This window comes from Solea senegalensis, linkage group LG13 (genome assembly GCF_019176455.1).
Source record: "Solea senegalensis isolate Sse05_10M linkage group LG13, IFAPA_SoseM_1, whole genome shotgun sequence".
NCBI lineage: Eukaryota > Metazoa > Chordata > Actinopteri > Pleuronectiformes > Soleidae > Solea > Solea senegalensis.
In genome coordinates this window covers 18,783,070-18,809,856 of record NC_058033.1, presented here as the reverse complement: position 1 = coordinate 18,809,856, position 26,787 = coordinate 18,783,070, and the positions used below count along the sequence as shown (strand labels likewise).

General features: G+C 41.4%; 1 protein-coding gene across 14 annotated transcripts in view; it reads right to left on the bottom strand.

Moving 5' to 3' along the window:
* The window catches only part of nbeaa (neurobeachin a), an 87,881-nt gene that overhangs the window by 38,490 nt on the left and 22,604 nt on the right, over positions 1–26,787 (bottom strand). For all 14 annotated transcript variants that reach the window (XM_044041209.1, XM_044041214.1, XM_044041212.1 and 11 more), the window contains exons 2-9: positions 17,807–18,038; positions 15,387–15,487; positions 13,125–13,220; positions 12,792–12,913; positions 9,029–9,155; positions 7,476–7,595; positions 6,147–6,293; positions 326–523 (exon numbers count right to left, since the gene is read on the bottom strand). In XM_044041209.1, the coding sequence (XP_043897144.1) occupies positions 326–523; positions 6,147–6,293; positions 7,476–7,595; positions 9,029–9,155; positions 12,792–12,913; positions 13,125–13,220; positions 15,387–15,487; positions 17,807–18,038 (1,143 nt within the window). The remainder of the gene's footprint in view (positions 1–325; positions 524–6,146; positions 6,294–7,475; positions 7,596–9,028; positions 9,156–12,791; positions 12,914–13,124; positions 13,221–15,386; positions 15,488–17,806; positions 18,039–26,787) is intronic.

Sequence of the window (26,787 nt, the reverse complement as noted above, 5' to 3'; positions counted from 1 at the left end):
AAAAAGCAAAACAGAGAGCCAACTTAACAACTTACTGTAAAGCCATATTTTCTTATTTTAAGAGCTTTTAACTAAATGTCAAAAGAGCCTGAACCCATGTCACTGGATGCCCATGTTCCCTTTACATCTACTGCATATTTATACCTCCCATAATAACGTGTGACTCAGCCTGTGACCAAGGAGCCCGATCATCAGACTCTGGACCGTTTCCCCTTTTAATGCGATCGTTATAACAAATCAGATTGGTATCAGCGTCGGTGAGTCAGAGGTCTGGAGCCTGCGCGCAGTGATGAACAACCACTCAGAAGAATCAAGTCACACTGACCTGCAGCATGAGCGCATGTGGTGAGTGGACAAAGATGGACGGGTTCTCCCTGGGCGACGACTCCAGGCAGAGCTGTGCATCTGTCGCCTTGGCGTTGTAGGTGAAGGAGATGGAGCTGGCCAGCTTACCATCGTACAACACCTGCTTGTGATGCTCTGCCAGGTGGATGTCGCTCTCTGACTTAAACTTGAAAGTGCTCTGTAAAGGAAAGGAATGGAAAAATGACAACAGACTTATCCAAAAAGTACTGGAAGTGAGTGAGAGTGTGCACGGGGTCCACATTACACCCGAAATGGTGAGTGCTTAATTGCAGCATGTGTCCCGTGTAAACAACACAGCATTATCTTAATGAACACAGCGCTAATTCAATTACGCCACAATAAGAGACAAAGAGAGGGAGAGAGAGAGGGAGGGAGGGAGGGAGCAGATGTGTGGGAGAGAAACACTCAGAGCCTCAAATTTATCTTCTCGTTCCGTCGCCGGCCAACAACAACAAAAAAAACAAAGTACTTCAGACACAAAATGACGCATCAGTGAAATTAAATGTCTCATGTTACAATTTTCTGGCCCATAACAAAAAAAAAGAAAAAACATCATCCTTCACCGGGAGCTGCTAAATATTTATGTGATATTAAATCAAAAATAGCTGAATTACAGACATTCACTGTACTCATCATTTTCAATGTAAAAACCTGCAGTGCGTCACTTTGGGCGCGTGTTGATTTATGGTGTACTTATTTTGCCTCTGTTTGTCTGTTTGCACTATATTGATGTTGCATTATTACTTATATGCCGGGTCCTTCATCTGAAAAGACAGGCCTCTGTCAAGCAAAACTATCAGACGTGACTGAGGGCATGTTTGTGTGGATACAGTGTCTTATATCCTATGATATTCACCAAATATATAAACACACCTAGGAAAAAGTCAAACTCAAAATGTTTAACTCCAAAGAAAAGAAAACTAAGTCTAATTTCTTAGACTTCTGCACAATTGTTGCTACTTTATATCCCTTTACTAAAAATGCAATATAAAATTAATTATAACTTTGACTCAACAACACGTAAGAAGATGAACAAAAACAAATTTTTCAAAGGCTAAATATGTGACCTATAATCAAACATGCACCAGCATGTCCATATAAGGAGTTATGTAATATTCCCACAGCAATTTACCACACTAGCGGTTAATGTAATATTCAATGTGCTCCCTCACACAGCTGTCCGTTTTAGAGAAATCTTTAGTTAAGTCCCATATTTTGTCTTACATGTCTTGTGCCGGTATTCACAATAGTCTGTTACGTCTAAATCTGTCCGTGTGCGGAACCGTAATTATATCCCGCAGCAATGCTGACGTGCACAAACAGCCCAGAAAATGAACGCCCGAGCACGCTGCTCTGCTACTATTTGCACTTTCTTCCGGCAAGGTGTGCCCTTCACCCATCTACCCCCACACTCCCACCCCAACGCTCCCCAGATGCCCGCTGCTCAGAGACCTGCAGGCCTGTCTTGTTTGAAACCTTTCATCTGTGGTCTCTCTGTGCCCTGAGCTGTTTGAACCGTACAGAAGTAAATTTCACAGTGAGGCACAATGTGGAGACGTCTGAAAACAGCAGCCTTCCTGTAGTCAAACATCCTCGTCCCTCATCGTCCTCGCCTCAACTTTCCTCCCTCCTCGGAAACACACTTTCCTTCACACCTACGCACACTCTCTTGTCTTGCAAATGGTAAATAATGGCATCATAATAACCCTTGTCTAAGTTTACATTTACAGACTCCAAAACAAATTACATTCGTTATATAAAGGGGTGATGATGACCCAGCGTTAAAAAGATAATACATTAAACAGCTGTGTTTATAAAAGGAAAGAGTGTAGTGCAGCAGCCATGTGCCGGGATAATAAATCAAACACAAAAACAAATTGCTCTTTGGTTTATTTTTTTTTCTACCAAGGTTAGTGGGCCCTCGGCATGAAAAAGAAAAGACTGAATAGTCTGAATGTAAAATTAATGCTCTGATTAAGATGCACATTTTTTTTATTTTTTTTTGCAGTGTAAGCCTATTTATTGTGGTGCATTTATGAAGTGTGTGTGTGTGTGTGTGTGTGGCAGGTAGCCGCAAGTGTAAAAGAGCTTTGCTGACTCCGTGAAAATACCATATTAAAAGATGTATGGTGGCGTTCAAGTGGCAAGAATTTGCAAGAGTGAAAAAAAAATGTAAATTTTGACACTGCTGTGTTGGGACGTGCACACACACACACACACACACACACACACACACACGTGTCCTCACAGTCACAAAACAGCTCGTGCCCATCTCAAACCTGACAGCAGCAGATACGGCGGTGGCTCGCAGCAGCAACAACGACAACAACACACCCACATTTATTCAATTTAGCTCAGCTTGTGCGTCTGTGCATGAATAAAATCTGAACATTTCAATAAATAACATATGATCAAATTAAATAAATGCTTTTCGAGACATCTGAGGCCAGTTTTTAGGTCAGTGTAGAAGGTACCGAGTACTGACTTCACTTCTACTACGAGTTCACTTAACATGAACTCGTATGGGCATATACACACAAAGAGACGTACAAAACAGGTGTCCAAATTGATTGATTTGGCAAACTGGAAGACTACATTAACTTAAAATATACTGAATAGCCACCAGGGGTGCTCCTTATAAAAACATCAAAACATTTTTATGATTAAAAAGTGCAAATATGGGACTTTTAACTTGAACTTTCTCTAAAACTGTACAGTAAAATGTCTTGTATCCAGTACACTAGTAGGTTTCATTCTTATTAAGTAGAACTCTTTAGAGAACTCGCTTTATACCGTTGGTCAAAGTCCAGTTATGCGGTCTCCATAACAACTGTGGGGATTTTCATTATTTTTCCAATTCAAAGACGTGCACTCAGAGACACAGTGCTATCAGTATTTTATTTTGAAAACCAGGATGTTAATGTCCTTACAGATCAGCCTTTAAACTTCAGCATTCAAGTCAAAACTCAAAGACTTATAACTAAACTACAGCGTAGAAACATTGAACTCTGGGTAAACGTTCAGATGCTTTACTGTAAGGTAAAGGCCATGTGATCACGTAAGCCCACTAGTGGTCATGTGATCATGTGAATCCTGCTCACTGCTGCAGCAAGGAGGGCTTCACTCATTTAAATTCTCAATACTGTCAATTTGCACATCTTTGAAACAGCAATCCCAATATTGTTATTATTGTAATTATTATTTTAGACGACATATCTTGCCACTTGAGGAAAACACGTAACATAATGCAAAAACTAAAGAGCATGGAAGCGACGCGCTGCACACATACACAGACAGACAGATATTCAGAGCACAAAGCGTGCCGGGTGCCATCATGAGTCACATCGAGTTAGAAGACGTCGAACAACCTCGCTGTGCATATGCTGAAGGCTTGTTTAGCAGAGTGAGCAGAGTTCCCTGTCTTGCCTTTTGTATCGTTATTGAAGAGCAGACAGCGGCTGAGTCCAAGAGATGTTGTATACAAGCGTACACTGACGCAACTCTCCTCAAACTCCATCTTCTGTGTGAAGAACATTCACATACACAGAGGAGCTATGTTCCACTGGCGTTCTCCTGAACTCAACTGAATAATGATAATAATAAAAAACCCAGTGCACTCATCATGACATCGCCAGCGCAGAGGCCCCGCAGCTTTGAAACAACCGAGCCGTTTAATGGTCTCTTCTGGGCATCAGAGGAGCCCATTCCGCGCCAAGTAGTGAGGCCATCATTTGACTGATCTGTCCCGAGAAACTGTGAGCTGTGACAGACAGACGGATCAAATCACATCACAAGCATGTGACCATCAGGAGGAACATGTGAGGACAATCCATCCGTTTTATTGCACCTTCCGTTATACGAGTTTCGGGAGAAAAAGAAAAAGAAAAGTATGATCCAGTGCTGATTTGTCATACTCTACGTCAGACAATCTACTAGTGCACACTGTGCATGCTGACATTATGTCTCCATCAGTGTCACCTGTTTGAGTAAATTAGAGCACATTCCATTCTAATCTTTTACCGGGAGCTGTTCAAAAACACACACACACACACACAACAGCAGCCCGTGTCATTTCACTGAGCGTATCCAGACAGTTTCACAGAGACAGCTTCATAAACAAGTGGCCCGAGGCGCGTCAGTCAGCCAGAAATAAGAAGCAGGCCGCCGGCGAGGTGCTGCGGCGTCGACGACGAGGATTTTCTCGAGTCATCAGCGCTTTATCGCCGACTTAAACGTTAAGCCTCATTTGATTAATTGTCATTGCCGCAGGTGTTGCGAGTCTAGACGACGGTTTAACGGCGAAACAAGCGTCGTTACTTCAACTTGGGACTTTCCAGGAAGTGGTTAATGATAGTGGAATAGTTTACTGTTTTCATGGCTTCCTGTAGTTTAAGATTATCTGAAGATTTTGCAACGTGCAAGGGCTGGTTTCACGTTTCTAAAAATACACATGAATGAATCACTGTGATATTTTCTGACAGAGACAGAAGTGACGACAAAGAAAACACAGCTCTGCACCTATTACATAACCATGATGTCGTCTAATAGTTACAGTGGAAAGCTTTATTGTTATAGTTTTGACCTGTACAGAAAGTTATGTTTCATATGTTACGTTAACTATTACTGTGTTTAATACTGGCCAGAATAACAAAACAGTAGCTCATAATTGGTTAAGTTTAAAGTGGTGACTGTTTTAGATTATTGATAAAGGTAACGTAGGTAGGTTTAAACAAATACCTATCAGTAATAGACACATGGTGCTTTTATTTACTATATTTTGTTCAGTGCAGAAGCATAAGAACATTTTCTCATAACAACAAACCGTATTGGCTAAAATAATATGTGCAGATGATACAACAACATACAAAAATCTCTTCTGGTTACATTTTAAACAATTAAAAGAGCAAAAAACAGATAAAGAGTTCACATTAACCCTGAGTGCTCACGCGGAACAGAGGTGCATCCATCGTAAATTGCCATGGGAATTATACACAACTCCTTATATGGACATCCTGGGGTGTGTGTGTGTGTGTCTATAGGCCACATATTCAGGTTTTAAAAAGTGTGGTTTTTTTTTCGTCTTCTTATGTGTTGTTGAGTCAAAGTTATGATTCGTTTTTTGTATCGCATTTTTAGTAGTGACATAAAGTAGCGATAATTGTGCAGAAGTCACAAAATTAGACTGTTTTTCTTTTCTTTTTGATCATAAAACAAGCAAATTCAATCCAAATTGAAACATTTTGAGTACTTTTTGCTCAGGTGTGTTCATATAGTTGGTGAAAATGAAAACAGTCTCACAGCCTCTGTATATACTGTATGTTTTAACATAAAAACGGAAAGAAGCGAGTGTTCTAAGGGTTAATCGCTGATTTAAATTCAGTTAAAATGTTGCTGTGGTAGGAAAGCAAATCTGACCAACCTAAAAACTGTAACTCAACTAAATGGGAAAAAAAGAAGAAGCAGCAGATGGATGATGTGTCTGAGAATTTGTGATGAAACACACACAGGACACTTTGCAGGATGTGAAAGTGACAGGATAAACTCAACCCTACAAACAACTACGGTACCACCGTGGCTTTTTAATATATTTTTTTATGTTTTTATATGTTTTAATATGAACCTGCAGCAAAAACTAACACTGGCAAGGTAATCCTCGGTTTGCACCGGATACTCTCGGTCAGGCAAATGCAGCGTGACGTTGATTCACTGTGGTGCACAGCAGAGAATACTGTGTACACTGCGCTGTGGTTGATGAGGTGACTACACGGGCTCCGTCTCACCTTGTATCCCGGGCCGAGCTGGTGAATGGCAAAGATCTGAGCCGGGTTGAGAGCTTCGCTGAACACGTAAATGGCTCCCAGCTGACCGCAAAACACCCTGTTCGCATCCGCCGTCTCTGACGAACCCAGGAAACACTTGTCGTAGCTCTGCGGAAAAGAAGCGGAGCACGGGAATAAATGATAACGATGAAAAACACGGATTAAACATTTATTTCATTAACATTTTCAGAGCATGTTCATTTAAAAGGATCCATGAATAATTTAACATTATGGAAGGCAAAAAAAAAAAAAGTCATTTTCTTTAGAGAGACATTTTGGAAGAGGGATTATTAGAAACCAAAGTTACTCAGTTTATTCTTAAGTCTGACACTAAATAAATTCAAGCTTTGCTGAACTTGTAAATTATTAGGACCACATGTCAAAAAAAAATAATTCTGAGATTAAAGTCAGAATTCTAACGTTAAATTAAATTCTGAAATGGAAGTCAGAATTCTGAGATTAAATTATGTCAGAATTCTTAGATTAAATTCTGTCAAGATTCTGAGATTAAATTATGTCAGAATTCTGAGATTAAATTCTGTCAGGATCTGATATTCTGAGATTCTGAGATTAAATTCTGATAATAAAGAAAGTCAGGATTGAGAGATGAAAGTCAGAATTCTGAATTTAATCTCAGAATTCAGATTTTTCTTTCTTTCTTTCTTTCTGTTAATTGTTTTGTTTTACGTGTGGCCCGAGCACTCTTCCGTATAAATGACAGGTGCACCAACTTGTGTTAAAACACTTGTCTTTGTTGAATCACCTCAGAAAACTTAATACATGTTTCATTTTCCAGCTGACAGTGAGCACTCTGCTTTGCCGTCACCTACAATTACAATCAGTCCGTCCACTTGCCGTTCATCATTGACATTTCTGCTCATCAAGATGTCAAATAATATTTACTCAAGAGCTTTTTAGACATAAGCAAAAAACCAGCCTTCAGTGAAGGCAGCAAAAAAAAAAAAAAAAGAAGAAGCCAGCCAGGAAGTATAATGAAGGCTGTGCTGCCACTGAGAGGTCAGACTACCTGTCCCCTGCTAAATCGAAAAGTTGGAAGTTTGGAGTTGTGAGCAAGTTGTGCTGGAGGGAGGCCCAAGGGCAAATCTGCTGCAGCTAATGAATACAGAGGACAAACCTCAACTGTTTGCCAGTATCTCAGTGGGAGTGAAACGTGGAGGAAGAGCAGACACATACTGGATTCTCTGAGGCTGCCACAGAAGCTAAAATGAGTGCATAAAAGAACTGACATCGCGCCACTTTAACGGCGAGACGTAGTATCGGTGCTCTTACATCATTGGTGTTGACGTGCCAGGCCATGTCACCATAGGAGACCAGCTGACCGTTGACATAGCAACGGATCTCAGAGTTCCTCCAGCGGTTGTAGATGTGGACGATGCTGATCATGTACCACTGAAGAAAAAACACGGAAACACAGTCAGAATGATGATGTTAAAACAAAGAAATCTCTTATTCTTGTGTTTAAGCTGTTGCCATTTGAACATTACCATTAGGAGAAACTGTCATTTTATATTAACTGCAGCCATTTTTCTTATTTATTTAACCTTTATTTAAACAGAAAAATCCCACTGAGGTTAAGAACCTCTTTTCCAAGGGAGTCCTGGCCAAGATAGGGTTAAAATACAAGCGGAAAACCAATAAAAAAGAATCCAGATTACATTTATATAAAAGCACATTATGGAAAAACAAGTGCATGTTGTGGAGTCCAAACCTCCAGAACTCTCAAGTTTGGATTTGAAAGCATGCAATGGAATTAAAACTGAATTTAAAATGAAATAGTTTCCAGTCTTTCTGCAACAGAAAGCCCTTTTGCCCAATTTGGCACGGGCATATGGAACAGAAAGCAACAAAGCACTTCTCAGTGAAATTAAAGGTACAAATCAAAGAACCATCCAAGATGGTAGCATGTCCTTTTGTCTGTTTCTTTAAATGTTGATGCCAAACAGTGCTGTACCCATCAAGATCTGAATTATCCCATTTCAAATCGTCTTATTTTCCTTACTTATGTTCTTCTGTGAAGAATTTTAAGTTGCCTCTGTCTTGCCTTACTCATTTACTTTTTAGCATTTCTAAATATTTGTGGGTTTAGAGACAATTCCCCCGACTGTGCAACAATCCATATTCATTTTTTCTGTCTTTACTAAAGAAAAATGTGGATTAAATCCATGCAACATTTCTCTTTAAGGGTCGCCTCACACTGAAGAGTCTACAGCAGCACATGAGCATGAACGTGTCTGTTTGTGTGACTTGATTAAAAGTCTTCCCGGGTTAAAGTAAACACAGGTTTGCCTGAAGGTAGGTTTAAATGAAGAAGGGGGGGAACACTGGTGTCACGCTGGCTCAAATTTTCCAGGCGCACGCATACAAGTACAGTATAGCTGGTGAATGGATAATAAGTCGCACTTACGTGGAGGCTCATGTGCACATAAACACATTAACACATGCACAGCGAGTGCTGTGCGACACGGTGACTTATAAATTGATCAAATGAGACCACTGGGAACTTTGTTAGGCACTTCGGAGATTCCACTGGGTCAGCAAATACTGTGGAAGGCTATCTCATCAAGTGTCTGTGTGTGTGTGTGTGTGCACATGTGCCTGTTTGGGTGCAGGGCCTGAGCAAAAATGCTGACCGTGCAGCACAGGGGCAGTGTTTAAGGCCTTAATTGACAGACCTTATCTAGACTCAATAACCCTCCGAGTGAGCGCAAGGAGAGATAGAGGGACGAGAGCAGCCACACAATCCCCGGTGCTGTCTCGTCTGAAACGTAAGCAACGCATAAAAATCTCCATCATTTGGCCGAGTTGCTCGCTTGTGTGCTTACCTTGCGCGGCTGGAAATCATACTTCACACAGTGCTGAAAACCTTTTCCTTTCGACTTCAACGACGTCACGATGAGACAGTTTCCCACGAAGTGAGCGGAGTAACCGATTCCTTTACTGGTGCGGAAACTGAAGGGGGAACCAAAGAGGCGAAGAGTTTAAAATAAAGCTCATACATTTAAACTATTTATGAAACATACTCAGCAAGAAGACTCCACGAGGGGGGGTCCAAAAACATTTAATATGGGAATTAGGTAAATCAGGGGCCTCAAACTCAAAATGATCTGGGGGCCAGTGAACTTCTAGGCTGGTCAGGACGGGGGCCAGGCTCCGGTCAAAGTAAAAAAAGTTCCACAGAACTAAATTCACTTCAAATGATATCCTGACAATCCATTATGACACTGCAGAATTTGAAAACCTCCAGGATGATGTTGCTCACCCTTTCAAAGTAAAAGTGTTTGTTTTGATATGTAAAAAAGAACACAATTATGATGCAAAATGAAAAAAAGCCAGACAGAAACACAAGGTAATTAATGTAACCTAATGTATTATTATCATCATCAGGTTAGAGTTTTCATGATCACTTTAGTTTCTGTGTGTGGGGCCACAGGACATCGATTGGAGGGCCGCAAGTTTGGGACCTCTGCTCTAAACTGTGAGTGTGAGAGTGAGAGTGCGTGGTCGTTTGACCCTCATGTGGAGGATGAAGCAGAAGAAGATGGATGGATGAAACTTCCTCATGGAGGGCCCCTTATTTGAGTTTATGTACAGCGAAATATATTTAATTGAGACATTTAACATTTTTTAAACTAGTATTCCTGTTAAATGAAGTCAAACCGCAGTGTCTGGCTTACTTTGTATTTCTGATTCTGTAAACTACGACTGCAACTGCATTTAAAGGAAGTTAAACAAAGAAAACGGTATCTCGTGAAACCTTGCTTACCCAAAAACAAACAAACACGACACCTTTACCACCTACACATATCACTTTGTTTAAGCCAACATCAGTCACAGCAGCATAATTCCCTCTGCAGCAGCAGCAGCGGGGGGTCCTGGACCACGCTATAAATCCCTTTACCTCTCTTCTTTTCCTATAGGTTTTGTCTTCCCACATGCTGCATGCAGCCTCCATGTAAAAACCCAGTCTCACAGCTGTGTCATGAAACAACAAGATGCACTTCCCACAAGGATCACACGCAGAGCACAAGGCAAGACACAAATCCCACTAAAGTGGATCTCTGATATACGTGAGGAGTGCATGTACGGCGCGTTATCGTCGCCTTCGTGGCAGCCGCGGAGGCTCTGTCTCAGACAGGTAGCCGGAGTGAGTCGCAGCTGTGGAGGGATGATAAGACCTGAGCCAAAGAAGAAGAGGAGGTGCACCCCCACCTCCCCCCTCCCTCTCTCTCTCTCTGGCTCTTTGCTTACCATGACAACCTGACAAATGGTCACTAAGGAAACAGGGTTACACGCTAACGTCTTCTGACGACTGAGCATGTCTCTCCGCGACGGTAATGAGAGAATTTATATATGTGGACGTATGACAACCTTCCCGTAGACGACTTCCTCTTTTAATATTCAGGTTAAAAAAATATATAATAATGATGCATCAGATGGGGGTGGGGGGAGCCAAGTGAAAACGTGGAGGGAAGAAGGCAAGCAGCGAAGTAAAGGAGTGCAATTAAATTAAAGGTCAAAGCTAATGAGGCTAACAGCCTGGACCTACAGTGTTAACGTTGTGGCCAGTGAGGTCCAGAGCTGTACGACCAGCACCCAGACATCTTAAATTATAACTCGTTATCTGTTCATCTATTCACTCTCTGTCCGGAGTTAAATCTTTATTATGTCGAGAAACTTCATATTGGATTACTCGTAAAGGAATCCCAGGAGTTATTCTTCTTATTATTATTATTCTTATTATTCTTATTATTCTTATTTACCACAGCTGCTGTGATGACTTCAGATCTCTGGGATGATCAGTGAGGTCTTTGATACCTGGCTCATTCAGATCATGTGGCAAAAAAATTGTCCTTGGGCAAAATACTCCAAAGACTCCAAATTGCTTCCGACAGCTGTGTCGGTGGACTGGTGTGAATGATGTGTGACAAAATATTATGTGCTACATATAGATCTGAATGGCACTGTAGCATAAAGTGCTGCGTAAATACAGACCTATCACCTTGTAAGAAACCTTTAAACCATTTCCACGTACTGCTGGTTTAATTGTGATTATTTTGACGGCATCATTCTTCTCATTTTCGCTCAGGCAAACATATTTAAAATGACTACTCTGTGATGTTTGTGCAAATCTGTGAGTAGCAAAGATGTTCTCGTCGGTCTGGAGCATAAGACGTGTATAGATCAAGACAATAAGTAATCTAATAAAATGATATTTTGCCCCAGTTTAATGTAAAGCGTTGTTATTTTTCTAGTTGCGGTTCAAAAACCCTAAAGCAAAGCAAGAGTTTGACCTTGGAGAGTCCATCAGCAGGTGAATTTCTCATTACCCTTACAGTTAAAGTCGCCTGTGCTCGCAGTGTGTCGAGTGCTTCCTCGTTGTGTGATTGAGTGCAGCGGCGCACTCTCCTTTAACCTTCATTCTTTCTGTTCACTTCTGCTTATTATTCTTATTTTAACCAGAAAGGCCTTGTAAAGAAAAACTTGACTGCACTTTCTCCAGCCTGCTGCCTCTGTGATTGTCAAAGGACTGACACAAATACACTTTCCCTTTATTTAAACTCCTCTAGAACAGCGTTGTTGAAAATATCGACTTGTCAGTGGGTCAGGAAAACAGGGCAGAAAACCAAAAATCGTATATAGTCCTGATGTGTTTAAGAATATCCAAGGGTCCGTTTTCACCCACCTCTCCTTCACTAACCCCCTACCCTTCTCTCCTCTCTCCTAACCCCAACCGGTCGAGGCAGATGTTTGTACACGCCGAGTCTGGTTCTGTCAAAGTTTTCTTTCTCGCCACTGTTGCCGAGTGTTTCCTCATTGTGTTCCTATTGTAATGTCATCACCTTAATAATGATGTAAAGATAGTAATAATGTATAGATGTATAGAATAGATAGAGGTAATGTAAGTTATGAATTGGCAAAATGCAGAAGAAGAAACACAGATGTATGTATAACTAAATAATCACTGAAAAAGAACAAATAGTTTGGTTTTCCAAAGATTTTTTAAATACTTTATGTACTTGGACAAACCAGCTAGAGCCAAAATTACATAAGTTTAGTGCAACTAAAAAAAACACATCATTTTTGGATGAGATGACCAGATAATAATAATAATGATGATAATAATAGTAAACTTTTTTTGTATAGCACCTTTCGTACAAGGATCGCAGCTCAAAGTGCTCCACAATAAAAGAAAATAACATTTAAAAAGAAAAGAGATGCAAATACAACAATAAAACACAACACAGGGTGGAATGAAAAGGAAAAATGCTAAAGTCAAGTAGTGTAAAAACCCTGTTTTAACTTTGAAATAAAACAAAAGACCCAATTAAAACAGTAAAACACAACTAAAATAGGAAAAGTCTCGAGTCAGGGGGTTAAAACCCTGTTTTAACTTTAAAATAAACTAAAAATACAAATAAAATACCCACACAGGGTGGGATAAAAAAGAGTAAAAGGATTTAAAAATATCTCGTGAGCTGGCTTCCCTGATATCTAAGTGTGTAATGTAATGCAGTCACAGTTTCCTATTACATGGATTTGATATTTATGTCATTTTGTAATGCACATGATTGGCCTTCTACTTACCAGTAGAGGTACGGTTTGTCTTTGTCCACGTTTATGTTGTTGAGTGGATCCTGTCTGAACCAAGTATTGATAGTGAACCCGTTCTGGTACGGCCATTTGGCAATCGGTGGTAGCGCTATGGCCTGAGGGAGGAGAAACACATCAGAGCGGGGCGTTCCATGTTCACAGCGATCGATAAGTCAACAGCTTTACTTCTGTTTCAATGTTTGGGCTAAAAACAACCAAATGGTAATTGAGATGTTCTGAGTTCTGTGAAACTGGGCTAATAATAAGTAGCTAATGAGGCTTAAGTGTGTGTGTGTGTGTGTGTATGTGTACGTGTGTGTGTCTCACTGCTGCACTGCGTCCTGGAAAGTTGAAGAAGGTGTCAGGACCGTGTCTCTGAGGCATCTGGTTCAACACGGACAAGAGCTTGATCGCGTGTCTTGGCTGAGAGGAGGAAGAGGAAGAGAAGGAGAAGGAGAAGGAGAAGGAGAAGGAGAAGGAGAAGGAGTGGAAAAAGATGTGATTGCTATTATTATGTGACAGTTGCTGCATATCAGAGACATGGGTGGTGTGACATCACATCTCTACCACAACCCCACTGGATCAATAAGCCCTCAATCACCCCGGCCCGCCCCTCCCTCAACGACACCTCATCAATACCATGGTAACCCTTTTATTGATCGGTCGCTGGAGAGGGCAGCTGCGGCAGAGAAATTGGAAAAGCCAGTGGAAATAGGGGTGAGGTGGATCGAGGTGGACAGAAGGGAGGGATGATGGTCTTACTGTGGACCAGTGATCAGTGACCAAAGGTTGTTGATGATGATGGCGGTCGCCCTGTAGCCTGAGTAGAGGGGAGAGAGATTGACGAGAAGGACCAAGGGTGTATCGACTTAGCGAGTGGACGAGGATGAATCGCGCACCCCGACAGTGAGCAGTTGAAGGCTCGCTCGCATTAAAAACCACCTGAAACATCACCGTTCTTCTTTAAAACGTCCCCTTTGATTTGATTAAGTGACCGTAAACTACAAGGAGCAGATAATACGACAACAACGAGTAGCACGCCAAGCGCCGAGGATAATTTCCTTAATCTCAAACCGCTAATTTCATTTCAACGGCAACAAAAGCAAACAGCAAAGTCCTTTACGAGGGTAAAACTCATTTTCAGTGATCAAATGTGCGATGTTTGAAATGGAATAGATGGAATAGAATGTGATGTAAAAGATAAGATGAACATTAATATGTTGAAAATAGGTTTTTACTCTGTGGTTTTAAAGAAAATCTGCTGGAAAGTAGAAGAAACAAATCTGCACTTTGGTACTTTTGTCCAAGGCTCATTGACAGCAACAGAAATCAGATGAATAAAGCACCACAGTAAGTCATGAATGAGCCGATGATGCGGTCAACTGGGATCAAGTGGTGAAAATGTTTGACAGAGGAGACGGAGAGAAAAATAAAAACCCTCGCCCAAGACGTTTCCTCCAGAGCTGATGAATGTATTAACAGTGGTTAAAGGTACAGCGAGAGTATCTGGTGATATCTGGTGTGTGTGTGTTACCATGGCAGCTGATGAGGCCATTACTCACGACTCTAACAAATGCAACACAGTCAAACCTCCTTTGCAATGATTAAGCCAATCACAACACAGAGAGAAACAGTTAAGCTTGAGCACAGTTGCCTTTGTTTTGACAGTCAATCCCAAATCAATCCACAAACACACACGCACTATATAAATCTGCTCTATTAACACTCATCTGATTAAATCCGATCCAGACTAATGACATGCAAACAAACTCAGGCCGCAGCGTTTAATCCCGTGTGAAACACATTTTTCGTCCCGACAAATAATAATTGCGCTGGCGTATTCAAATTTGTAGAACGGATCACGTTCGGCAGTTACCGTGACATCCTAAAGCCGCCATCTTTGCTAACAGTTACGCTAACAGGACCAAGTGTCACTGGTGGGCACGTAATACAGAAAATAATGACGATATTTCTCAACTTTTCAAAAATACTACCCCAACTCTATTAATACAAAGCTAAATGCAAATCTGTGAAGTATTCTTTTAAGTCTTTTGCCCAAAGACACGTCGGCACGTAGACTAGCGGAGCTAGGAAGCGGAACCACAACCTTCCAGTTGATGGACGACTTGCTCTATCGCTAAGCTACCGTCGCTACATGACCCGACTGAGATGTGTGTGTTTGTGTGTGAAAGACTGACATAGAGAGACGGTTTAATAAAACAATAATTGTGCATGTTTTGTTTTCATAAGATAACTGCATGCATCCATAGGATCACTTTTAATCAAATATCATTGATATAATTTATAAAAACTGCAATAATTGCTAGGAGTAAGCGCTGGAATAAATGTGTACACAATTAAATGCATGATATTCATCATTTAAATGATAAATTGCATAAATATATATTATTCTCTACCCTTCAGGTAGCTCAAAAAGGTCAGTGACCCCCATGTACTATGTGACATCAGTGATCTTTCAGTAATATGTACTATTTCCAGCTCCACAGACATAAAAACAAGTTCCACTCATGAGCCTGCACAGCTCCAGAATCTCCATAACACTTTGTTTTCAGGTGTCCACCAACATACCCAGATGCCGTTGTCCCCTCTCAGCATACTGAAGAGCAGCTTCAGCTCCTTGACTGTGATGCTGTAGCTGGCCATGACTCCCAGCATGTCCACCAGCAGGTCTGAGAAAGCAGAGACACACAGAAAGTGAGTGTAAACGTACCTTTGTGAGTCAGCATTATTCCATTTGAACAAAAACTGCATGTCAATTGTGTTACATTTAAAGCACTCGGTCTGGTTTTTTTTTTCCTCCACTGTGCACAAAACGAACACATCCTTGAAGCGGGAGAAAGAGCCGCAGTCAGCGTTACAATACAGCGTACAGTTCATCACGATGTAAAACCTTGTTATTTCCACACTCTCAATACATACATACATCAGGGAATGTGACACAAAACACGGACTGAGACGGAGTTAAATACTTTACAGCCAATACAGGCGACTGCGACTAGTTCACGCGGCACACTGTCAACATGGACGTGTAATTAAAAACTGACAAATTGATTTAAAGTTTCAGTGGAAACAGTTATTTTCCAAAGACGATGACCGTCTACCAATACTGACATCAGTCTGATCTACTCCTTCTTACCTTCTTTAATTAACACAGCTGTTAATAAGGTGTTTACAACACAATGCTACCACTGTGCGGCATCTGCAAACATCTGTGACAGTTGTGGCAGACGTTCCCCTTTCTTTTTACTTTTGCAATCTAGTGATTGAGGCTGTAATAATTACTCGATTAATCAGTCATTCATCGATTACCAAATGAATCGTCAACTATTTTGATTATCGATGAATCGGTTAAAGTGATTTTTTTTAAGATTTAAACCAGTTTCAGCTTCTTTAATGTGAATATTTTCTGGTTTCTTTGCTCCATATAAACAAAGAAATCATTCAAAACTGAGTCATTTTGATTTGGGGACAAAACAAGACACCATTTCCAGGTTTGAGAAAGAATTATCAATATTTTTCAACATTTATGGACCAAACTATTACTCGAATAAAATAACCGTTAGCTGCAGCCCTATCAGTAATCTAGTGATTTTGGCCAGAATCAAACCAATACCAATGCATATCTATGGCTTGTTCATTCCTAATTTGTACACTGAATACGATGTGACACAAACAGCTGCTCCTAATCCGTGTCACATGCATAAAAACTCTTATTTAAAATGATCAAACATACAGTATAGTTAATGCTGAGCAGTCAGAAACTCTGTAACAGCAGGCTGCGACTCATAAGCTCTTGTTTAGCGACTACATGCCACAAACCGACAAAAAAAAAAACAAGGCATCCGAAAGATTTCCCAGTGAATATTTAAGCAGCTTGTTAAAAGACTACACTGCGACTCTCACTTCACACAGCATGGCACAGATGCAGAGTGAGGTAATCTTGCTCACTGAGGTTCTTCTTCTTCTTCTTTTCTCTTAGGCTGGTGAGATATGAATAGTGTCTTCCCACAATATTTAATTAGCCAGAAACCAGCGACAGGGAATAAAGCAGAAGGCTAGCTCACCGAGGTGCTCGCTATGAGAGGGGAAGAAAATTGAAGAACGCAGTGCACAACGTCCCAGATTTGAAACCCCGAAGCTCTGTTTTTGGTACGATAAATCCATGTAGGTCATTTTAAATAGTTTTGGGAAAGACTTGGAAATCACGGCGAGCAATCAAGTGATTTGGGTGATGCATAAACTGCTGTGGTGAGGCAGTGACTGTAGGACAGAGAGGACACCGAGAGGGCAACACATCTTTAAAGGATTTTGATTGGTGCAAGCAAAACCTCGTAATGCGTCGTCGTCGTCGTCTCTGCTCCTTTTTTTATTGAACTATTACTACAGTATTTGATGAAGTAGTATGAGGTTAGGAGGTAACGTAAGGACATTGCACTTTAAATAGTTTGTCTACCTACACACAGCCCACACATCGGCGCTGATTCTCTTTGATGGAGAATCACTACCTGGCTAATCAGGCTGAGCGTATAGAGCAGTAACAGCTTCATCTAAACTTGTCTTTATTTGTATTTAACGTCATAAACTGAAGAGGGTGCGGGGGCATATTGCATATATTATTCTGTGAGTGTAAAGATGCAGGGCAGTTAAATCTATTTCTGATATAAGCGTGACCTTCACTCCACTCTTGGAAAAAGAGATTTGTTGAATCTCAATGAGGGCTTTTTAACCTGGTTAAATATAACATATGAATAATATTCTAAGTGTTATAAAACTATGGCAAGAGCTAAATACATTTTAAATATCAATCAAGAGGTGTTTAATCTAGATTATAAATAGATTACAAGTGGTTCGCACTCTTTTCCTTCCTGCATGGAGTTAAAACTGACACTGTTAACATCAGAGTTGCTTTCCTTTGTCACCGTGTGTCCAAGTATTCAGCGCCTTTACCACCACACGCTCATAAACGTACAGTTCTCCCCGTCGCTCACCTGCGATCATGTCGTCCACGGTGCTCATCTTGAGCAGCACCTGCTGGATGAGGCCGACCTCGGTGCTGGTCTGCAGGTTGCGCACGCTCTTGCGCAGGATGGCCGTGAACATGCTCCAGATCTCGGCCTGGCACGTCACCTCGCAGTGGGACAGCAGCTCCACCATACAGCCGATGCTCTCCGCCTCCTGGATGATGAAGTTCATCTCCAGGTCAAACTCGCCGCCCACCAGCTGGTGGAGGAGGAGGAGGAGGAGGAGGAGGAGGACGGGGGAGAATGGAGACGATGGAGGACATCATTCGGGATGGTGGGAAATGAGGTTGACGTGAAGGGAAGGAAAAGGGGGGGAGGGGGAGAGAACAAAAAAGAGGAAATGATTTAGTAAAGCATTTAAACCTGGCTTCTGATGGATGCTGATTGTAGTTCAACATGAATTTCTTCAGCCAGGGGCCACACATACGGCAACAGATCAACGTCCTTCATCTGTGCACACATGCGCATAAAATACACAACCCCATCTTCCCTTCTGTTGTCTCTCTCTGTGCAATGTGTGAAATGCATCACTCTCCTCTGTGAACTACAATCATTTTAAAAATGCTGCACACACACTTGCTCCGACACACACACACACAGGTAATGAATAACACACCTCTCAGCTGCTGTCACTTCCGACGGCATTAGTCAGAGGACACCATTCTTTCAAAGTCGAGTGCAAACGCTCTGCCTTTTAACGGCGGACGCGCTGTAATTACTTGTGCAAGTACAGCCTTCGTGTCATTGCGACACACTGTACCTCACACCGGTACACAGTATCCATAACAACCCAGAAAAAGACAAAAAAGAGACAAAATAAAAGCTGTCAGCTGAAAGATTACAAGTTTAAATGAAGACGACGGCCGTGATGATGTGTGTCTGTACGACTGTGGCTGTGTTTGAAAGAAGGAAATGAATCTATAATCCAAAGAGAGGCAGTAACAGGATGTAAAGGAGAGAGAAAAATGCACTGTACTGTCTCCAAACACAATCATGCAAGTATATAATTATCATGTCATTCATTTTCAAGCGTATAGACCTTTTTATGAGACTTTTACAACACCATTCATGTACATGACGACACGGTGGAAACATTAATCATACGCACGGCCTTGTAAGATTTTAAGGACGACGTTATACAATGACACAATGCCGGTCGAGCACTTAACCATTAATAGTATGAAGTACTTGAATATAAGAACTATTTTCTGATTCAGTTCAGGGTTCACGTGGTGGAGAACTGGCTAGCATTGTTGCCTCACAGTACAGCAAAAACACCCGGGTTTGTTACTGCGTGTGTTCCCTCCAGGTTCTCCGATTTCCTCCCAAAGTCCAAAAACATGCAGTTTAAGGTTAATTGGACACGAAAGGTGAGAATGTGAGCGTCGTCTCTGTAGGTTTGTTGAGAAGTATGGTTTTAAAAACCTCATGAACGTGCTTGACGTTACTATTTTCCTCTGTGTGGTCTGATTGATCCCTGTAGTGATTGAAATAACAGGAAAGTGTATGAAGTTTAGAATAAAAGTGTTGGTTTAAATGTTTTTAATTATTATTATTATTATTATTATCAGTTTTTAATAGGTCATGAAAAATGATCAATAACTATCGATATCGATGGAAATCGAAGTAGTTCTATTGTGATATAGCCCTAATATGGCACTTTGGCTCCTTATCAGTGGTGCAGAACACGTTACATACTGCTCAGCTGACTGACTTGTTCTCAGCTCCAGTTTGACTTTTGAGGTTAAAGGTTAAAGGTTAGGCCTTTTTTAAGCCACAACACCTTTCTTTCTACTGCTGCGACAATGTGGGCTTGTGGTTTTAGATCAGGTTTTAGATTTGTCCCCTCCCCTTCTCATCCGATCGTCCTCTCAGTCCTTAAACACTCTAACGTGCTCTCGTTTCCCACTCACACTCTGCCTCTTTCTCTCCTCTCTCTGGGTAAAATGGATTGATCCAGTGCACTCTGTGAACGCATTAGCACGCAGATTAGAGTGGACCACTGAATAAGGTGCAGAATAAAAGAGGGAAGAATGAATTCATCCTACATCGAATTTCTTCCTCCTTCTCCTCTGAGGCTTCCCATTACAGGACCCACTTGGGACTGCGGTGTTCTACATTATGTACGTATACGACCTGCCGCTCTAGAGATGCTTGGACCCACCGATGAATTATCTCGGTAAAGAAACTCAAGTAACAGCACGAGTTGAAATCTCTCGCTCTCTCTCTCCGTCTCTCCTTGCTGCATTTCCCACCCATGTACAGAGCATCACAGCAGGCTGAGGAGGGCGATGATGCAAACAACGGCAACAAATTGAGTCTTGTGACCAACAATAGAGAGAAAAGGGGGGGGAGGGTGGAATGGGAGAAAAATAACGTGCCCAGATCATTATTATCTCTCCTCCAGCAAAGGCAGCATCTGGAAAAAAAAAAGAAGAGGGAACTAAACCTGGGAGACGCTGCCAAGAACAGCCTGGACCAAGAACATCAGGGGAAACGGGGGAAGGACATTCAGACAGAAGTCAAATTTACTTCCCTCCATTTCATGCCACTTCCATAAAAAATGATAAGTGCGTTCAGCATTTCCGTGGCCATTATTTGCTCCAGTGGGGCCTTTAATTGGTGTATAAATAAACATGATGCATAAATGGCAATAAGGGCGATCATGAGCGGCCCGAGCGCCGTGTCGCCGTGCACACGGACAAAAGGTAACTAATTAGGTTTTTACGCGGTAACACGATTCTTTTGCATAAACCCGTGACCTCCGACCTCTCGTTTAACCTCCGTTCTGTGACTGGGAGAGCTGTAATCACATCAATGAGCACACACACACACACACAAGGATACTTTAATACCTCAAGATCTTCACTGGTGGTAAAGAACACACAAATAAGGCGGACACTGTTGATGCCATGACCTCACCGGCTTCTTGGCAACGGGCTGAAGACGAGCGGCAAATTATTTTGTAGTAATGAAGATGGTATGTATCGGAGTAAAAGTACAAGTTGTGAGAAATATAAATAATGAAGGACAGATATGTGAAAATGATTTGTACTCTGTTACATTACAACACTGTCCACCACACACCGACTCCCCAAACCTTTGAGCTCCTACATCAAAACAATGGACCAATAGTTTGAATTTTTTGGGGGAAAAAAAAATAAATAAATAAATAATGCATAGTTATTAAAGACGTTGAAATTCACCCGTTTTCTTCTCTTCAACTCAAAAGTACATTTATGCACATTTGATCACAGAAATGTTGGTGCAAACCAGTCTCCTACGGCTTAAATTCAACAATTGTGTCTATTTATGTTTATTTATAACATTACATACAAGTTACTACCTGTCAGTTGAGTTTAAGGTCGTTGAATGAGGCTCATTCGTCCAAGCATCTGTGGGAGATCTTGAGGCTGGGTTGTGTTTTTGCTTTTAGATACTTTTTTACATTCATGCCTGCTGTATTGAGAATTTGCCCTTGTGTTTATTATTAATAGAAATGATACCTCCAGCTTCAAAACTTTTCATGTTTATACTTCTAATATCCCACTGATGACTAATCTCCTCATATTGTGCATTATTTATCAGCTTGTGCAAAAATGAGTCTGTCAGACTTTGTATCACTTCTTTTTCTTGCCTGGACTCACAAAAACAATCTGTTCCGTGGACGCACACTTCTGTGCTGCCTTTCCTCTCCTGCTCCTAATTCTGTCCTGAGCAGCTTTTGCAGTGTTGCTCATTCACACCCTGAAGGAAGCTGGTGTTCATCTTGGCATCGCTCTGGGTGCTTTGAGGAGGGAGGGAGGGAGGGAGGGAAGAAAAGGGTTTGGGGAGGGCGCGGGGTCAGTGCCAAAGCCGTATTCACACCGCAAAAGAGCTTATTTGACCGGAGCCACCTCATCCAGCCAAAAGCAGCTCACATAAGAGGCTGGAAAAACAAACACTTCCTCTGTCCAGCTGACCCTTTCTCACCAGCCGCACTGCTCAGGGAAAAGCCTCGAGTTACTCCGAGGACAAAAGAGCATTTCACAGCGGCGTGTCAACATAGGTGTCTCCAGGAAGTTGTCACACCTGAGCAACACAACAAAGCAGAAGCTGGCATTTCGCTTAGTTAGAGATGTGCAACCTCACCAACACTAGGGCCGCTCGGTTCATCGCAAAATAGTGAAAATCGCAATTTCGAAAATCGGACAGTTATTTGAAAAAGATAAAAACCGCATCATAATGGCCCCAAAAAGCTTGTTTTGCTGGAAATGATCGATTACTAAATATATTATTAATTGGCAAATATTTCGAGTTATTAAATGTGAATATATTCATTGTTTATTTTTCTCCGATTTTAGAGATTTCCTTGCTAAATGTTGGACTAACACGTGTTTTCAGGATGTTTTTTAGTCTTTTTAACTCGCCATAATCGTGAAGTTGAATTTCTGGATGTTTAGCTGAATGTGGGAACACAATTCCCCGTCAGGAAGCAAAAACTGCTCTTTTTCTACTTCACGCCTGTGTCATTTGAAGACGAGCAAGTAATGTACTTTGGATTTTAAAGCTTTGACCCTAAAGCTTTCTGTTGTGTAATGGAAATTTCCAAATGTCCCACTTGATTACAAAAAACCAAGCAGAATGCATTTTAATACATTAAACATGTGCATGGTCAAAGACAGCGCAAGTCAAGGACGCCTGAAGAGACGAGGACACGACGGAGGAGACGTGTCTAATTCAGCATTAGCTCAATATTGTTAATTAAATGACATCAAGCAGCATGTATAAGACTCTGATGTCTACGAGTCTCTCTCTGAGTCTCTCTCTGACAGACGCTTACAAAGACCAGCTCGGCTCGGAATCGCCGAAAGGTTTTTTGGCCAGGTTGCTAAGTAACAAGCTGGAATTATTTTAAAAAGCTTCATCAAGCTGAATTATTAATCAATGAAGTTATTAACGTCATCATTTGATGTATTGCTGGAAAAATATCAATTCTGCCCCACTGTGCAGTTTGGTTAGATTTGAGTGTAAGTAGTGATGGTCAGGAAAATATGATGATGTGCATAATTAAATGTCTGAGTGTTACGCTGCCGTCTGTCACGACGCTACAAACTGAGTGTTAGATTACAATTCTCTGTCATTTTTCTGGTGAGAACCGTCTCCACTGTGCTGTGTGTCGTAGAGAAACTCACTGGGAATGTCAGAGATGAGCAGAAAGTTGCCCGTGCTATAAATACACATGTATTATATTTATTTTGCCCCAGGAAGTGAGCTGTTTTTTTGTCACCATGTGACAGGTCACAGCTTCTTTTTTACAGATTGCCGTTGGTGAAGAGTGTGAACAGCACTGATGAAGATAACAATGCTTCTTGATTGTCCCATTATACCATCATCATGTGTCAGTGAGCCGGTGAAGCAGCCACAGAAAATCCAGCCGTGAACCCATGATTCTTTTTATTATCACATGAAATCTGAGTTTACTCTGAGTTTACAACTTTACCATGTTCTAATGGGGGTGCAAAAGTATACATATACAGTATACATATATATATACACATATATATGTATGTATATATATACATATATATACATATATATGTATCTATATATATATATATCTATATATATATATATACATACACACATATATATATACATACACATACATATATATATATATATACATATACATATATATATATATATATATATATATATATATATATATATATATACATACACACATATATATATATACATACACATACATATATATATATATATATATATACAAAAGTAAATGACCGTCTTTGTCCGACTAAAGGCAGACTTTTAAAGTCCAGACTTTTAACATGTGAGTGCAGCTAAAATCGAATCTCTCTCACAGTCTGACTCACACCTAATAATGCGATAGGGCAGGTATCTGACCTTGACATATCGTTGTGCACTCTGCTCTTGCACATGTGGCTCCACAGAGGATAACAGTGACAAAAACATGGCCAATGTCAGACCAGTACATTTGTTGCACTGATGCTCTGACTGATGCACTGTCAGCTTAAGGAATTGAACATTTTAAAACTTCATGGATGGAAGACTTGGACTGGCGCCCGGCATACTAACAGTAAGCCTGCAACCTAAACCAGAAACGGCCGAATAACAACAAGCTGAAAGAGGGCATATCGACACCTCGGTCAATAAATTCAATCCCCTCTAGTGCTCGTATGCTGGGACAAGATAGTCCGATTAAACTGCATAGTCAAGCTACAACTGACCTGACTTAACCGTGTTATGGAAACGTGGTAAATGACTCTGCCTCATTTCAATATGGGACACCAGGTGCATCGAAAACAAGTGCAGCACAAGAGTTCCTAGTTCAGTGGTTCTAAAACTTTTTATACCAAGCACCACCTGAGAAAACACTGAGATGCTTAAAGTAACGCCAACGAGCAAAATCAGCGACGGACTTTTCCTAGGATAACTATCACTGGTATATTAGAATGAGAATATTAAGATGGGGCAAGTGATACAGCGACTAGTTATTTGTATGTATTTATTTTTTAGTTATTTGTCTCATTTTCTACACACTCCAGTTCACATTCCCTGGACTTTCCTCCAAGTACCACCGGAGGAAGCTTGCGTACCACTGGCGGCACACGTACCACAGTTTGAGAACCGTGACCCTAAGTGAGACGTGGTCAGTTGATAGTCAACCGTGACAGACAGACAGACAGACAGACAGAGAGGCAGAGACAGAAGGTGCTGGGATGACGACGACGACTGTTTTACTGCTCTTTACACATGATAACTCTCCCCCGGATCTCGTTATCCAGTGATTAATGATTGACCGAGTGTCCGTCAGCGGCTGGGAAATAAATTGCACATCCCTGGTAATTGGTGAAACATAATGTGTAACGTACTTGTCTTTAAACTTTATCATTACCGAAAAAAGTCTAAGCTGGGAAGTCGTGACTGGAACTGGCGTTCTCCTAGGGATCGTGGAGTAGGGGCCTAAAATACTGTAATCAGAGATGTTTTTGTTTTGTTGTTCTTTTGGTTTTCGAATTAGTGAGAAGTGTGGCACCAATTCCAAATGATTATAATAATTATTATTCCTATTTAATAGAGATCGATCCCTGGCAGACCCACCGCAGCCCATTATGTAAAGCTGTGATGGTGCATCAAACGAGCAATTACGACAGCTGATTGCTGCGACTGACTGACTGACTGACTGACTGATGCTGCTGAATATTGGATGACTATCAAGGCCGACGCTGGCAAAAGAGGCACCTGTTGCTCGTTACAGTCATCAGAGATGACAGGTCAGAGCGAGACGAGTGGACGGTCAATAGCCTGGTCTTCTCTGCCTCTGCGCATTCAAGCGGAGCCTTTTGGAGCCGCCAGCATCATCAATATGCAACTTCAAAGCCTCTGGGAGTGAGTGTGCTGGAGAGGTGCGAGCATGTGTGTGTGTGTGTGTGTGGTTGGGGTGGGCTCATTACTCATTTGTGTCCCCTGAGTGAGTCGTGGCTATTCAGTCCCTTTGTGTGCAGAGCGAGAGAGGAGACGAGAGGCCCATCTAGACATGAGATCACAGATTATACACTTAACGCTTCGCCAAGAGGGCTCAGCCGAGCACAGGAGAGCAAAACTGAAGCAGAGCGAGAGAGAGAGAGAGAGAGAGAGGGAGAGGGAATATAAAGGGGGACGAAAAACCAACAAAGAGAACGAACGGTGTAAACTGCAAAAGGGGGGCAGGGGGGACGCACGATGAAGAGAAAAGAAGAAGAGAAAAGGGTGATTAGAAAGTGTTTGCGTAAGACAGAGTGTGTTGAGGAGATGGAGCGAGAACAAGGGCGAGAAAGCGGCTGAATGCACCTTTATTGTGCTTTTCTTATCAGAACAGCAAAGTCATTTCATTCCCCTCAGCCACTGTCCCCTCCATGATGACCATAGCAAATCTCTAATAAGATATGGATTACATGGATTACAAAACTCTCCACCATCCACATTCTCCTTCCGCCGCGGCCTTGTTGTTTTTTTTGTAAACAACATTGATAAGAGCAGCAGTTCATTTACACTCAGGATTAAATTCTTATAATCTCTGTGTGTTTCAAGGACGAGGACTGATGTGAGTATTTCAAGCAAGGACCTTATAGAGAGATTCATTTAAGGCACTGAAACGATTTACTTGATCATTTACTTAACTACTTTACTTTAACTGGGTTCACATTCTTAAAAGTCCATCTCTCATTATATTATACATTGTGCAATTTGGACATCAACGTAAACGCTTTTACATCACATTCTTTTGAATTTGCTCAGAACGAGCAATTGTAACACGTAAATTCAGTCTGCGGGATCTTAAGAGCACTTTAATGACATGATTTGACATTTTTTCTTTAAATCTTAATGATCGGTGGAATAATCACTGGCTCAAGAAATAATGGTACAATCTTGTACAGGAAGCGTGTGTGTGTGTGTGTGTGTGTGTGCATTTCTCGCTCTGTGACTGTGATCTGAAATGACATGTCGAGTGACTGCAGCCTGCAGACACACGGGGGGAAAGGGAGAAGGGGGGGTGGCACCCCTGGGACTGCATTTCCCATGGGCCTTTGTACCAGTGTCTGCACAGATGGCACACACACACACACACACAGCCCCCCCCACTCATAACAGCCCCTTTCAGAGCGGCGACGTCACAATCACAGTGTTCTAACAAAAGACGTGAGCGAGAGTCAGCAGAAATCAACACAATCAGCCACGAGAGAGTAAAATAACCAAGAGGATGGAGTTCAGCATAATGTGTAGACTTTAGAGGAGGAGGAGGAGGAGGAGGAGGAGGAGGAAGAAGCAGGAGAAGGTACACCGCACAAAAGTGTGGAAAACACACATGCACCCACACATTAGACACTGCAAAAATGCAGTGATTATATAAGACCTCACGAGGGAATTAACTGTACACTAAA